Here is a 15,232-nt window from a genome sequence, read left to right as displayed (position 1 = left end):
GAGGGTGGTGGCCCTCTCTGAGGTGGTGTTCTGGGCCTCTTCTGGGATTGTGTCCTATCTGGGGTGACATCCCTATGGAGGGTGACATCCCCATGAAGGGTGGTGGCCCCATGGAGGCTGCTGGCCCCATGGATGGTCACATCAGCCCCGTGGAGGGTGGTGGCCCCTGTCCTGTCCTGTCCACGGTGACGTCCCGGTGGAGAGTGCTGGCCTCGTGGAAGGTGATGTGCCCATTGAAGGTGACATGTCCACAGAGGGTGATGTCCCTGTGGAAGGTGACATCAGCCCCATGGAGGGTGGTGGCCTCCCCTGGGGTGATGTCCTGTCCATGGTGATGTCCCTGCGGAGGGTGACGTCACTCCCCACCCCAGTACAGAGTGACACCCCCCCCAGGTCACAGTGACACCCCCATCTGGGATGTCACACATGCCCTCCCCCCGGTGCAGGGTGACACCCCCCCCCTCGCCATCACGGTGACACCCTCATCTGGGGTGACACCCCCCCCCCACCCCCCCGCCAGCCCCAGGTCACGGTGACACCCCCATTCCGGGTCCCATCTCTGGCCCGACCCCCCGCCCGAGGTGACACGCTCCGCCCGGGGTGCAGCTCCCCCTCCAGATAACGTCACACATGAAGAATGACGTCACGCCGGCACGCGCCGGGCCCGTCGGCCGCGCGCGCCCCCTCGCGCGCACTCGCCGTCGTGTCCCCGGCCCGCTCGGCGAGGGGGGGGCGTGGCCTAGCACCCAAACCCCGCCCTTCACCCAATCAACGGCGTCCCCGTCGTCCCGTGGCCACGCCTCCGTCAACCCGCACCTCCTATTGGCTCCGCCCCGCCGCAGGCCCCGCCCCGCGCCATGCGGAAGGGCGCCGGTGGCTCCCGCCGCTCCCGGGTGGCGGGTTCGGGGCCCGGGGCCGGCCCGGTGCTGGTGCCGGGCCCAGGCCCGGGCCCGGGCCGCAGCTTCTGCCCCCGCTCTCGCCGCTGCCCCCGCCCGCTGCTGCCGCTCCTGCCGCTCCTGGCGCTGGCGGCCGCCGCCGCCATCTTCTACAGCGCCTGGTCCGGAGGGGAACGGGACACCGGCCCGGTGAGCGGGGGACATGGACCGGGGGGTGGTTGGGGTGCCCCGGGAGCCCCCCGACCGCCGACGGCCCCCCCCAGCCCCTCACAGGTCCCCCGGCCACCATCGTGGGGTCATCCAGGGCCCTCCCACCCCCCCGGGCCCTCAGCCCCCTCCCACCCCCCGGGCCCTCAGCCCCCCCCCACCCCCCCGGGCCCTCAGCCCCCCAGGCCCCCCTCAGATTATGGGGTAACCCATCCACGGGCCCCTCAGCCCCTCCCGGGCTCCCCAGCCCCCTCCAAGGCCTCCAGGACCCCCCGACATCCCATCACGTAGATACATCCACAGGCCCCCCCATCCCGCCCCCACAAGCCGCACCCATCGCCCCCGCTTCATGTACCCAACTTCCTTAAGCCCCCCCAGAGACCCCCAAACCCCCCTGGGGGACCCCCCACCACTGATCCAGCCCACTTGGGATCCCCAATTCCCCTGGGGACCCCTCCATACTGACCCAGCCCCCCCAGGGACCCCCAAACCCCCCTGGGGGACCCCCCTGCCACTGACCCAGCCCCCCTAGGGACCCCCAAACCCCCCTGAGGGACCCCCCACCACTGATCCAGCCCACTTGGGATCCCCAATTCCCCTGGGGGACCCCCCCCATACTGACCCAGCCCCCCCAGGGACCCCTAAACCCCCCTGAGGGACCCCCCACCACTGATCCAGCCCACTTGGGATCCCAAGTTCCCCTGGGGACCCCCCCATACTAACTCAGCCTTCCCAGGGACCCCCAAACCCCCCTGAGGGACCCCCCACCACTGATCCAGCCCCCCCAGGGACCCCCAAACCCCCCTGAGGGGCCCCCCACCACTGATCCAGCCCCCCCAGGGACCCCCAAACCCCCCTGAGGGACCCCCCACCACTGATCCAGCCCCCCCAGGGACCCCCAAACCCCCCTGGGGGACCCCCCGCCACTGATCCAGCCTGCTTGGGATCCCCAAGTCCCCTGGGGACCCCCCCATACTGACCCAGCCCCCCCAGGGACCCCTAAACCCCCCTGAGGGACCCCCCACCACTGATCCAGCCCACTTGGGATCCCCAATTCCCCTGGGGACCCCCCCATACTGACCCAGCCCCCCCAGGGACCCCCAAACCCCCCTGGGGGACCCCCCTGCCACTGACCCAGCCCCCCCAGGGACCCCCAAACCCCCCTGAGGGACCCCCCACCACTGATCCAGCCCACTTGCGATCCCCAATTCCCCTGGGGGACCCCCCCATACTGACCCAGCCCCCCCAGAGACCCCCAAACCCCCCGGGGGACCCCCCCACCACTGATCCAGCCCGCTTGGGATCCCCAATTCCCCTGGGGACCCCCCATACTGACCCAGCCCCCCCAGGGACCCCCAAACCCCCCTGAGGGACCCCCCACCCCTGATCCAGCCCACTTGCGATCCCCAATTCCCCTGGGGACCCCCCATACTGACCCAGCCCCCCCAGGGACCCCCAAACCCCCCGGGGGACCCCCCTGCCACTGACCCAGCCCCCCCAGGGACCCCCAGATCCCCCTGGGGGACCCCCCTGCCACTGACCCAGCCCACTTGGGATCCCCAATTTCCCTGGGGACCCCCCCATACTGACCCAGCCCCCCCAGGGACCCCCAGATCCCCCTGGGGGACCCCCCTGCCACTGACCCAGCCCACTTGGGATCCCCAATTCCCCTGGGGACCCCCCCATATTGACCCAGCCCCCCCAGGGACCCCCAAACCCCCCGGGGGACCCCCCTGCCACTGACCCAGCCCCCCCAGGCACCCCCAAACCCCCCTGAGGGACCCCCCACCACTTATCCAGCCCGTTTGGGATCCCCAATTCCCCTGGGGACCCCCCCATGCTGACCCAGCCCCCCCAGGGACCCCTAAACCCCCCTGAGGGACCCCCCACCACTGACCCAGCCCGCTTGGGATCCCCAATTCCCCTGGGGGACCCCCCCATACTGACCCAGCCCCCCCAGGGACCCCCAAACCCCCCTGGGGGACCCCCCGCCACTTATCCAGCCCGCTTGGGATCCCCAATTCCCCTGGGGACCCCCCCATACTGACCCAGCCCCCCCAGGGACCCCCAAACCCCCCTGGGGGACCCCCCTGCCACTGACCCAGCCCCCCCAGGGACCCCCAAACCCCCCTGAGGGACCCCCCACCACTGATCTAGCCCACTTGCGATCCCCAATTCCCCTGGGGGACCCCCCTGCCACTGACCCAGCCCCCCCAGGGACCCCCAAACCCCCCTGAGGGACCCCCCACCACTGATCCAGCCCGCTTGGGATCCCCAATTCCCCTGGGGGACCCCCCCATACTGACCCAGCCCCCCCAGGGACCCCCAGATCCCCCTGGGGGACCTCCCCACACTGACACAGCCCCCCCCCAGCCCCTCCCGGTCCCCTCGGAACAGGGTCTCCGGGCACTCCTGGGGCAACTGGATCCCACCCGCCTGTGGGTCACCTTCCTGCGGCCCCTCCTGCGGGAACGGGTCCCGGGGGGTCCTGGGAGCCATGCTGCCCGCCAGGTAAACCCCCCCTCCCCCATTCCTTGGGTGCCCCAGCACCCACCACTGGGTGCCAGCCAGCCCCTCAGTGGGGGTCTCTGTCCCCACAGCACATCGTGGGGCGTTTGGTTGCCCTGGGGGCTACCTGGCACCTGGAGCTCGACGCCTTTGAAGCGGTGACGCCACGAGGCCCGGTGACCTTCACCAACGTGGTGGCCACGGCGGCCACCGCTGCCCCTCGCCGCCTGGTTCTCGCCTGTCACTACGACACCAAGGTTTTGCCCCCCGGGCTGGGCCAGCAAGTTTTTTTGGGGGCTACCGATTCGGCCGTGCCATGTGCTATCCTCCTGGAGCTGGCGGCTGCCCTCGACCAGCCCCTGCGGCGGGCCAAGGACCGGGTGGGTGATGGGTGCCCCCAAGTGCTTGGGGACCTTTCCCAGACTCCTGGGTCACTCCCCTGGGTGCCTGGGTGTCCCCCCACTGTGACACCCGGGCCCCTCCTGACGGCCCCCCTCCCCCCCCCCCCCCACCTCCCAGGGCACCTGGAGCTCCCCTGGATGCCTGGGTGTCCCCCCAGTGTGACACCTGGGTGTCCCCTGACCCCTGGACACATGGGTCTCCCCTAGACCCTCCCACCCCAGGTTCCCCCCCCCCCTGCTCCCTGACACCCGATTCCTCCCCCACGGACAACTGGGTCCCCCTGGCCCCTGCCCAGAGCTCCCCCTCCCCCCTAGGACACCCAGGTCCCTTCTGATGTCCCTGTACCCAGGACATCTGGGTCCCCCCAGCACCCCACCCCCAGGTGCCTGGGGGTGTCCTCCCCCCCCCAGTGACACTGGGGTCCCAGCAGGGTGCGGAGGTGACGCTGCAGCTGCTGTTCCTGGACGGGGAGGAGGCCTTTGGGGACTGGAGCGCCACCGACTCCCTCTACGGTGCCCGGCACCTGGCGGCGCAGATGGCCACCACCCGCCATGGGCCCCACGGCACCCAGCTCACTGCCATGGTGAGTGCCACCAAGACCTGCCATGGTGCCACCCAAGGGTGGTGGCACCCCAAGGTGATGTGGCTTTGGCCCAGTTGGGGCAGTCGCATGGTAGTGGCACTGTGGTGTCCCTGTGCTGGTGTCCCCCTGGCCATGCTGGTGTCCCCATGGCTGTGCTGGTGGCTCCACAGCCATAATGGGGTGGCCCCACGGCCATAATGGTGTCCCCCCAGAGCCTACTGGTGCTACTGGACCTGCTGGGCGCCCGCCACCCTGCCATCCACAGCCACTTCACCCGCACCCACCACTGGTTCCTGCGCCTCGTCGCCATCGGTGGGACACGGGGAGGGGGACACGGCGGGGGGGGGGGGGATGGTCACAGGATCGGGAGGGGACATGGGGGTTGGGATAGGGGTGGAAGTGGGGACAGGATGGGGATGAGGGGGTGGGGGGTGGGATGGGGACAGTGGCGAGGCAGGGGGTGTCACAAGGTTTTGTGTTGTGTCATCCCCCCCCCCAAGAGCAGCGGCTGCGGCGGCTGGGGCTGCTGCACGCTGCCCCCCAGGACCAGCCCTTCTTCCGCCTCAGCCCGGCCCCAGGACCTGTTGAGGACGACCACGTCCCCTTCCTCCAGCGAGGTGACCCCCCACACCCATCCCCTGGGAGTGTCCCCCCTGCCCCCAGGTCTCCGTGGGACCAGGAGCAGAGTGGACACTTGATGTCCCGTCCCCCCCCCCCCCCCCTCACTGCCATGTCCCCACAGGTGTCCCCATCCTGCATCTTATCCCCACACCCTTCCCCCGTGTGTGGCACACACTGGAGGACACCGAGGACAACCTGCACCCCCCCACTGTGGAGGACCTCTGCAAGATCCTGGTGACCTTTGTGGCCGAGTTCCTGCAGCTCTGACCGTGTGTGTGCGTGTCCCGTCCCACCCCCCCAGTGCCACCAGTGCAGCCACCAGTAAAGCACTTGGTGACCGATGCTGCGTCCTGGTGCCATCACCTGCTGTGGGGACACTTCAGGGGATGTGGGAACAGGTGCTATAATTAAGAACCCAGGGGTGGGGGCGGGATTTTGGGCTTTAGGTCCCCCCCCCCCCCCCCGCAAAAGAAAACACTAAAAAAAAACCAAAACACCAAAAAAAAAAAAACCCACCCCCATTTTATTGCTTGTACCGTACAAATAAGAGGGCGGGTGAAAGCCACCACACCTGAGCCACCAGCCCACCGCCGCCTTGCCGAGGGGTGTCCTCACCCGCCCTGCTCTGGTAATTGTATTTTTTAAGTTAATTCAACAAAATTTGGGTAATCGGGGAATTAAGGAAGCAACGGCACCGAATTGCGTGCCTGCCGGTGGGCACGCTGCCCCAGTGGAGATGCTGGGCAGCACATCCAGCTTGGCACCAGCGTGGGTGGTGGGTGCAGGCGCAGCAGTGAAAGCCGGGTCTGGTCCCCGGTCCTGGTGGCCTCTCCCAAAAGGCAGCTACGGAGCATCCAGGGGTGGGTCTGGCACCAGGACAACACCCAGTCCCACCAGGCTGTTGGTTCTGGTGACGCCGTTGTCCACCACGGAGGCTGGAGGGGGTGGTGGTGGGTGGCACCGATGTTACCTCGACTCCTGGCTTTAAGGCACGGGGAGAAGCCACGCTATTGCTTTTTAGGATGGGGTTTTCCCTCGGGATGCACCAGCTACTGGCGGGATCCAGGCGCTCCCCTCCGCGGAGGCACCGGGTTGATTTCTCAGTCACGGCAGGTTCAGTTCAAAGCAAAACCGGCAGGATTTGGGGGGCTGAGATGTGCCCCCCACCATCTCAGGGCACAGAGGGGGGGGGTGTCCTGCCCTGTTGTCGTCCCCCCACTCACAGCAGCTGGTACCAGATCCCAGCCACAGTTGTTTTCTTTTTTTTTTTTTTTTTTTTTGTTGTTGTTGTTGTTGTTGGCTTTTCTTCTCCCCAACTGGGAGCACTGGGTTTTACTGGCCGGAGGAGCTGACCAAGCTTCCGGAGGCAGTGGTGGTGGCAGGGGTGGGGTGTCAAGGCCACGGTTGGAAGTTGGAGGGGGGTGTTGGTTTCCAAAGCTGTGAGCACTTCTAGGAGTTTGAAAAAAATAAAAATAATAATAATTCACAAGAAGCGCAGTCCTAGGCGAGGGGGGCAGGAGCTGCGGGCGCGGGGCCAGCGGAGCAAGAGCACTTGGTGGGCGTCCCGAAAGGGGCTGTGGCACGATGCCGGTGAGCCGCAGCGTCCCACCTCCCCTCTGCTGGGCAGGGAAAAGACATTCCCTCCCTCAAGCTGTTGAGTGAACCCCTAAACCCTCCTCTTCCTCCTCGGGTGCTGAATCCTGCTGGTGCCGGTTACTCCCGTATGCTGGCGGAATAGGAGAACTGGGGGAAATGTGTCCGCTGGTCGCTCTCCAGGGAGCCCAGGTTGTCATCTGCAAGGCAAGGAAGGCTTTGAGGACAAGGAAGATGTGGGATGAAGCCACCTTGGTGCCTTCAGAACGTTCCCTGCGCCCACCAAAGCCACCCGAGACCCTCTCAGGGCAGCGCGAGGCCATCCCCCAGCTTCCCCCAGGTGTTCCACAACGCCACCGCCAGCCACAGGAAAAATGAGGGGCGCACTAGGAAGGGGCAGAGGGGACAAAGGAGGGGGTCCCATGGGTTTTTTTTGGGGGGGGCGGGGTGGGGTGTGTCAGCACTCACAGCGATCCGGTGGGGTGATGGTGATGGACTGAGCAGTGAACTCGTCGTCAAAATAGCGCGTGTCGATCTCGGATGTCACTTGGGGTTTGAATGGGGGGACCAGCTGGTGGGAACCGGGAGAAATTTGCTCGCTGGCAGCAGTCCTCCCCACCCCAGCCCCTTCAACCCCCCCAAAGCCCTTCCCATCCCTTCCCACCTTCTTCTGCACCACGTCCTGCCAGTTGATGGGGGCGAAAAACCGATGCTCCATCACCTCCTTGGCATCGTTGGGACCACCGCCGAGCCTGCAGGTACAGAGAAAAGCGTCCAAAACCGCCAGCAGCACCCCCCAACCTCCCCGAAACGGGCCCTCACCTCTGTTTGGGATCTTTTTTGAGCAGCCCGGCCAGTAAGGATTTGGCCTCGGGGCTGAGGGTCCGAGGGAAGCGAATCTCCTCCATCAGGATTAGCTCGAAGAGGCGTTCATGGTCCTGGTTGTAGAAGGGCAGGCGCCCGCACATCATCTCATACATGACAACACCCAGGCCCCACCAGTCCACGGCGCGGCCGTAATCATTGTCCTCTAGGACCTGCACAGGAGAGGATGGTGAGGATGAAGCAATGAGGCCGAAGCATCATGCGGCGATACAAGGAAGGAGAAGGGAAAAGCGGTCTAAGTCCAACCACCCCCGCAACCCAAAAATGTTTGGAAAAGCCCCCGTGGCTCCGCTGCCACCTTGGACTGAGGGAATAACCTCCATAAAAAGAAAAAACGCAAAAAAACCCTGAGGTTTTCCCCACTGTGGGAAGTGCATCCAGTACCTCCGGAGCCAGGTACTCAGGAGTGCCGCAGAAGGTCTTCATGGTTGCTCCGTCCGTGATGCCTTCTTTGCAAAGCCCGAAATCGGTGATTTTGATGTGGCCGTCTTTGTCCAGCATGAGGTTTTCCAGCTGAAATAAATAAATAAGTAAGTAATGGAGAAGTGGGAGAAAATATTTGGAACCGAGGGAAACTGGGAGCGCTGGAGCGGCATGCTACTCCCCAAAAGGCTCCGTGGGTCTCAATCTGTCACCATGTGAGGGGGACAAGTGACACCAGCCCAGGAAGATTAAAATCACGCCGGTGCCAAGACAGGCTGAAGGCTGCCGGGCCGGTACCTTGATGTCCCTGTACACCACGTCCCGGGAGTGCAGGTATTCCAGCGCAGAAACAATTTCTGCACCGTAGAAACGAGCTCGGTCCTCTGTGAAGACACGTTCTCTCGAGAGGTGGAAAAACAGCTTGAGGGCAAGAAGGAAAAAAAAATAAAAGAATAAAAAAAAGAGAACGGCTGATCAACAAGTGCTTAAAAACAACATAAAAATCCAGGGAAACCCGGGTTAATCGCTCTCAGCACACGGCTAATGCGGTCATATGTGTCCTAAGCTCCTCGCTTTGAGCCATCAAAATATTGATGGCCCCCCCCTTGCTCTGAGATCCGAGGGGGAAAATCCCATGTGTGTTGTCTGCAAGAGGCGAGGGAAGCAGGTCAGGCTGGAGGAGCAAAGCCAGACACGAGCGCTGGGGACCGAGCCAGTGGCACCCACACCCTCCCCGGCGATGATGGTGACCCCAGCTGGTTCCTTCATGCAGGCAATGGCCTCACCGGGCTACCAAGCACCAGGAAGGCAAGCGAAGGGGCAGGAAAACAAAAGAGCCGGTGCTCTACCTCCCAAAACGTGTTGAGGGGGGATTGGGGGTGTAACTTGTCCACTAATGAGCTGAAAAGAGCAATTAAAACCACAGAAGCTCCCACCTCTCCGCCGTTGGCATACTCCATGACGAAGCACAGCCGGTCGTTTGTCTGAAAGGCGTATTTCAACGCCTGCAAGAGGGGGGAAACCCAAAAAATAAATAATTTGGAGGAGCTGCGGGGCTCTGTGCTTCCAGAGGAGCTGGGGGTGGGGGGTGGGTGGGAAGGACAGGGTTGTTTCAGGGTGTCCCAGCCGTCCTTACAGTGAGGAAGGGGTGCCTGGTGTTCTGCAGCACCCGGCTCTCTGTAACAGTGTGCGCCACCTCGTCCTGCAAAGGGGAGGGAAATGAAGCGCTGTTTATCCCCCCCTTGTTTCTAGAAAATCCCAGATTGTCCACTGCTGCTAACTAGTCCCAGAAAAATAAACAAAACAAAAAACCCCAAAAACAAGCTCAGGGATGGGAGTCAAAAGCACCAACCTCCTTTCATCCCTGGGGGGTGAAATGTCCAGGAAAGGACGGGGTAGCATCGCACCCCACGAGAGAGGGATCCCTGTGCCGCTCCGTTGCGCATTATGACACACGCCCGGGGGGGGAGGGGGGGGGGGTTTGATGGATAATTCCTGGAATTCCCCTACATCTCCAACAGAGCAGGGGCCAGCTGTCACTGGGCAGCTTTGGGGGTGCAGTCGGGATGCTTTGATCTTTAAAGGTCCCTTTCACCCAAATTATTCTACGATTCTAGCATCTCCCCCCGAGTCCCACCGGTTCCTGATTCTCCCCGTCCCGCTCTGCTGGTGTTTGGCGCCTACCTTGGCGATGATGACCTCTTTCCGTAGGATTTTCATGGCGTAATAGCGGCCAGTGGCCTTTTCCCGCACCAAGATGACCTTGCCGAAAGTGCCCTTGCCCAAGAGCTTCAAGTAATCGAAGTCATTCATGGTCTGGGGGAGAAATGGGGAGACCGGGGTGGGAGTTTGTGACGCTGGCAAGCGGGAGCCGGGATGGGAAAAGGGTTTTCCAAGCCATTTCCCACACCGTTATGGTGGTGGCAGAGGACACGGTGGGGGATGAGGCTTGGTGATCCCAATCCAGTGCTGCTCCTGGGAGGGACTTACGGCCTTGGCACGGGTTTTGCTGACGGCCACCTCCATCTCTTCCGCACCGGTGCTGTCATTCGGAGATCCGCATTTGTAATCCATCGTGTCCGCCTCTGGTTCTTGGTTCTTCAGGCTGTTTGCTACCGTCTGGATGGCTCGCATCCACTCCTCGCTACGGAGGAAAATGGGATTGGTGGCGAGGAACACTGAAGGGGGCTGCGCCCGCCCCCTGGCCTTTGCAGGCAGGTGGGAGTCACAGCTGAGAGATTTTGGGGGTCTCCATCCAGCTAGGATGAAGGCAAAGTGCTGTTCGTTCCAGATTCCCAAAGGAAGGGGCCATCCTGCGCGCTTACCGCTCTTCAGGAGAGTCCACGTGGAACGTCCTCTCGATGACCGTCGTCCACTGCAAACAGCGGATGACGAAGGTGTTAGGCCGAGGCCGCTCGGTCTTCATCAACTGGCACTCTGCGAGGTTCCAAAATTTTTTTTTAAAAAAAATCAATTACAAAAAAAAAAAAAAAAGACAGGAGAATGGTTTGGGATCAAATATCCTCAAGCTTCAAACCATTCTTTAACATCGTTGGGGGGGAAGACACCCTGCCTGGTGCTGGCTTGTTACCACGAAGAGCCCAGAGGGCACCTGTGCCCACCTACCGGCTACGGAGAAGTTATTCAGAGGTGGGAAGCTGTGGTCGGACGTCTCCGGCCGTTCCTTGTAGCCGATGAAGGAGCCGTCGCTTTTCAGCAAGAAATAGCGAGGCCGCCACGTTTTGATGTATTCCCCTGCGAGAGAGGGATGCAGAGCATGGCGCAGGCTTTTTGAGGAAGGGCCCCTCATTGCTCATTGACCAGACGAAAAATTAAAAGGCAGAAAGACTCTTCGTAGATGGGAAATTAAGCGGATTTTTTTTTTTTTTTTTTCCCCAGGCTGTTTCTAGGAGCTGCTTTGGAGAAGCTCCTGCCAAAAGCAGCCGTGGGTTTTTTTTAGGAGAGGTGGGAGCAGCAGGTCAGCCCGAAACACGCTCATTCCGAGGGAATGCAGTGCAAAAAAACTCATGGCAGCTCCAAAATCGACCCAAAACAGCCTTGGCAGCTCCAGGAAAGAAATAACATTGGAGGGAAGCCCCCGGCTTCCCTCTATCCAATTATATTCGCCTGGAAGAAGGAGGAATCCACAAATCTGCTGGATACAGGGATCTGGCTAGGCTGCTTCTGGGATAAAGGTGGTGGGAGGCGCCTGCTCCCCTCGCAAGGGAAGGAAAAAAAAATCCGAGCCACCTTCAATGGGTCTAAAAATACCTGCTCCATGCCTGCAGCTTCCACAATGCCATGACATTCCCCGTTGCTCAAACAAATCTAAATTAAAAATCAAGCTAAAAATAAAAGAGCTGGCTGGGGGCGGGTGGTCTCGCTGCAGGGCCACCACAGTAGGTGGTCTGGCCAAGTGGGGTTAGAAGGTCTGTGCGGTGATGGTGGGACGGTCCTGTGGCTTCCCACTGTGGCAAGCACTTAAAAATAACGTTCCCAGGGGATCTGCTGGCGTCACAGACCGAATGCTGGTGAAGCGGTGGGGTTTTGGGATGCCCTGCGGTGCCTTGCACCCTGTTTTGAGGACGAGGGGAAGCAGAGAACCTCCCTGATTTGCCCTAGGGAAAGGTTAAAATTGCTGGTAACTAGAAACCGGTGCTCTCCTTTCCCGGTGGCAGCTGTGGTGCCCGATCCCCGGCGATGCCCTGGCTTTGGAGAGCTGCCACCACGGCAGAGCCAGCTCCCCGGCTCGCCCCCCTCACCTCTCTTGTGCAGCCAGCCCTCCTTCACCACCAACACTTCGTTCATGGTGGTGCCACGGGCTCCAAGACCCTCTCCGCTGTAGGACCGGGCAAGCGGCTAACGCCAGCAGCAGCAGTGGCAGGAGGAGCGGCGAGAGCCGAGACAACCTACAGGAGAAGAGAGAGATGCTCAAAGAAACCCAGCAAAACTCCCAGTGCTTTTCCTTCCCCCCCCTTGAGGGGAGGCAGCTGATTTCGGCACTAAGCCACCCCCATGCACCCATCCAAAACTCCTCTGCTGCACCAGTTCCCCCCCCCCCCAACCCCCAAATTAAAAATTGGCGCGGTGGCCTTGCAAACCCGGAGATGCCAGGATGGAGCAGGTTTGTTGGCATTGTCCCTTTACCTGGCTATCGTGGGATGAGGGGTTAAAAAGCTTTGGGAGGGTTGGACAAGCTCAGGGGGGTTGCCGGGGGGCAGGGGGGGGGGAAAAACAGGGAACGTGGTCCCTTGCAAAACAAACAGCTAGGGAAAAATTAATCGGAGTCACCTGATGGGATTAACTTGCCGGGCAATGGGAGGTGGTGGGACAAGGGGACGGCCGGACGGGATTGTCCCCACGTTGGGTTTCCCCCAAAGTCACCCTGGGCTCACTGCCTCTCCCATCCCCCGGCTTTAATCCAGGTCAAATCAACCCCGACCCCATAAATTTACAGCCAGGAACGATGGTTTGGGGTTTTCTGGCTGCGCACGAAGCCAGGCAAGAGCCAGAGCAGCCCGAGGTGAATTGCCCAGACACAACGGGATCCTGACAGATCTCCCGCTCCCCCCCCAGTCGCTCTGGATCAATCCCAGTTCCTGCCTAACTCCCCAGTTCCCAGCCTCGCTTTAAAACCTCCGCTCTCACCTTTAAATCTCCCTCTGCTGCGGGGACAAGGGGGCTTCGGAAAGGAAACACAGGCAGGGGGAGGGAATTAATTTCTTTCCCTTTCTCCATGCCTTCCTGATGGGAAGCCCCCCCCCCGAGCAGCCTGGAATGCTCCTGCAATCCCAGATGGGATTTTGGGGGGATTCTGCTTGCCCCCTAGGCTCCTCTCCTTGCCCACTCGGGCAGAACAAACACAGACAGGACCTGGCAGTGCACGGAGCTGATGGTTTCCCAGCTGCTGAAGGCTCAGTCTCCGGATGGCTCTGTTCCTGGACGGGCTCCAGTAAAGAGCTTGTTGATGTTAATTAAAAAGGAAATAAAACACCATGTAAAAAAAGGCTCTAATGAATTTCAGAGCTGGCTTGGAAAGGCTGAGCCAGTTGCAAGTGGTCCACGAGGGATCCGGATGGTGGATGCAAACAAGATCACGAGAGGCTTTCAGTAAAAAAAAAAAAAAAAATAAATAAATAAAAAAAATTTATAAAGATCCCCCAAATTATGTAAATCATCCCCTAAACGATTTGACAGGGGTGAGGATGCAGGATTTTGGGAGCACAGTGGAGAGGACCAGCATGTGGAAGGCAGGTAAAACACGGCTGGGATGCAACGAGCCTTTGAATCCAGCAGCGGAGCTAAAAAAGATTTTCGGTGAGGTCCAGGCGTCGCTTGTTGGCATCCAGGGCTTGATCCTCCACTGTGCTAATTAGCCCGGCTGCAATTAAAACCCTTCAGTTGGTCGTAGCGGACCTTTGATTATATTTCTGTGCAAAGCGCAGGGCGGCAAGGCTCCCCAAGCCAGAGCCTGCGGCTTTCTCCGAGCCAACATCGAGCTGTTCTTCAGCAGCGATATCAAAAAATAAATAAAATAATAACGATGTCGGATTAAAAAAAAAAAATCCACGAGCCCCAATCGTTGCTTTTTGGGTGGGTTTAAGGATTAATTGTGACAGCGGGAGAATCGCAGCATCAAAAATACCTGAATATCGGGGTCTCCCAGTGCTGCTGCTCCTTTCTGGGGGGATCCCAGTACAGCACCGCCTGACACCCCCCCTGCCCCCCAGTAGGGATGTTCCAGTCTGCAGAGAGCCCCCAAATCCTGCTCTCCTATGGCAGACCCCCTCCCCCAGCTAGAAGACCACAAGGAGCCCTCCCCACCATCCAGCCCCCTGGGACAGGGTCTTCCAAGCCTGCCAAAGCCCCCCCAACCCTACCAGGACCCCTCCAAAGCCCACCATGCTCCTACTATACCCCCCCCCCCCCAAACCCTGCCAGGACCCCCCCCAAGCCCTGCCATACTCCTAGTATATTGCCCACAACCCCGCCAGGACCCCCCCAACCCTGCCAGGGCCCCTCCAGAGCCTGCCATACTGGTACACCTCCCCAAGCCTGCCAGGACCCCCCCCCCCCGAGCCTGCCAGGACCCCCCCCCCCCCGAGCCTGCCATGCTCCTAGCACATGCCCCCCACAAGCCTACTAGGCCTCCCCATGTCACCACCCCGCCCCCCCCCCATCCTACCAGTCCCCCTTATCCCAAGCGCCTAGGTCAGGCCCCATAAGCCTCCCATTGCCCCCCCATTCCAGGCCTGCCATCCTACAAAGACGCCCCCCCCCCAAAAACAGAGCCCTTCCCCCACTGTAAAGCCCCTCACTGCGACACCCCCCTCCCCCGGCGGCGGGTGGTTCGTCCCCGTAACATCTCCCGCTGCGAGGCGGGCGCATCGCAGGGGTACGCTGGGGGTGGGGTGGTGAGGAGCCCCCCCACTCCTCCGCGGGGTGGTACGTTCCCCGCGGCACCCCTGAGGAGACGGGCGGGTCCATTGAGCTGCGCGACGGGGGCGGCGCCGCGTTCCCCCGGCGGAGGGGGGCGGGTGGTGCCGTTCCACGCAGCGACCAGTGGGGGGCGGGCGAGCCCATCACGCCGCGTAGGGGGGGGGGGGAGGGGGTGGTGAAGGGGGGATGGAGGGGGGGGGGGGAGCAGGGCCGGCTCCTCACCTGTCATGGACGCCGCAGGCCCCGCCGCCTGTCGTCGCTCATCCCGGTAGCGGTTGGGCTTCCCCCCCTCCCGCTTCGGTTCCGCCTTATCAGCCCCGACCGTGGCCGCGCTCACGGAAACCCCGCCCGCTGCGGGCCCACGCACGCAGGAAGCGGAGACGGACGGGGAGGATGTGTTTTGTTCTTTTTTTTTTTTTTAGGGGGGGGGGGGTGCGGCGTGGGGGGGGGGGGGTGTCGGTAAGGGAAAGACCCCGCTCGCCTCCCGGGGGGCGCGGTGCGCATGCGCAACCGCCTAGAACCGCGCCTGCGCTGCGCCTGCGCTGCGCCGCCCGCCCCGCCCCCTCCCCCTCCCCCCCCCGTCCCTCTTGTCGCATAAATTTAAATAAATTTACATACATTTCCCACTCCGCCCGGCGGACAGGAGAAACGGGCTAAACCTGAAGGTCTATCCCAT

At 62.0% G+C, this 15,232-nt stretch overlaps 2 protein-coding genes across 5 annotated transcripts; one reads left to right on the top strand and one right to left on the bottom strand.

The window, feature by feature from the left end:
- Positions 1–637: 637 nt before the first annotated feature.
- On the top strand, positions 638–5,558 carry QPCTL (glutaminyl-peptide cyclotransferase like). The gene is given in 8 exon segments (XM_040578218.1): positions 638–832; positions 834–1,085; positions 3,477–3,614; positions 3,704–3,991; positions 4,444–4,596; positions 4,809–4,908; positions 5,097–5,213; positions 5,339–5,558. Coding segments are annotated over 8 exon segments (1,389 nt in total). The 3' UTR covers positions 5,485–5,558.
- A 159-nt stretch (positions 5,559–5,717) lies between these two features.
- On the bottom strand, positions 5,718–15,024 carry AKT2 (AKT serine/threonine kinase 2). Of its 4 annotated transcripts, none has more exons than XM_040578232.1 (14): positions 14,779–15,024; positions 11,880–12,026; positions 10,744–10,872; positions 10,443–10,554; positions 10,108–10,261; positions 9,802–9,933; positions 9,254–9,319; positions 9,054–9,122; positions 8,416–8,538; positions 8,080–8,208; positions 7,633–7,847; positions 7,475–7,562; positions 7,279–7,381; positions 5,718–7,010 (listed from the first exon to the last, which is right to left on the bottom strand). In XM_040578232.1, the coding sequence occupies exons 2-14, from the start codon at positions 11,923–11,925 to the stop codon at positions 6,931–6,933; spliced, it is 1,446 nt and encodes a 481-aa protein (XP_040434166.1). In that variant the 5' UTR covers positions 11,926–12,026; positions 14,779–15,024; the 3' UTR covers positions 5,718–6,930. The 4 variants fall into 4 exon arrangements, with proteins under 4 accessions (XP_040434166.1, XP_040434170.1, XP_040434168.1 ...); XM_040578236.1 differs by lacking the exon at positions 14,779–15,024 and adding an exon at positions 13,763–13,853; XM_040578234.1 differs by lacking the exon at positions 14,779–15,024 and adding an exon at positions 12,991–13,255.
- Between the last annotated feature and the right edge of the window lie 208 nt (positions 15,025–15,232).

The sequence above is a fragment of the Falco naumanni genome, chromosome 25 (assembly GCF_017639655.2).
Source record: "Falco naumanni isolate bFalNau1 chromosome 25, bFalNau1.pat, whole genome shotgun sequence".
NCBI classification, from domain to species: Eukaryota; Metazoa; Chordata; class Aves; order Falconiformes; family Falconidae; genus Falco; species Falco naumanni.
The sequence above is the reverse complement of the archived record's forward strand: the minus strand, read 5'-3'. Positions and strand labels throughout refer to the sequence as shown.

What these genes read in the sequence shown, in the direction of transcription:
- AKT2 (XM_040578232.1), bottom strand. Translation starts at nt 11,925, where the DNA reads ATGAACGAAGTGTTGGTGGTGAAGGAGGGCTGGCTGCACAAGAGAG. An exon ending in CTGAGTACCTGGCTCCGGAG is followed by an intron (nt 7,848 to 8,079) that starts GTACTGGATGCA and finishes TCTCCTGTGCAG; the next exon opens with GTCCTAGAGGACAATGATTA. An exon ending in AAAAAAGATCCCAAACAGAG is followed by an intron (nt 7,563 to 7,632) that starts GTGAGGGCCCGT and finishes CTGTACCTGCAG; the next exon opens with GCTCGGCGGTGGTCCCAACG.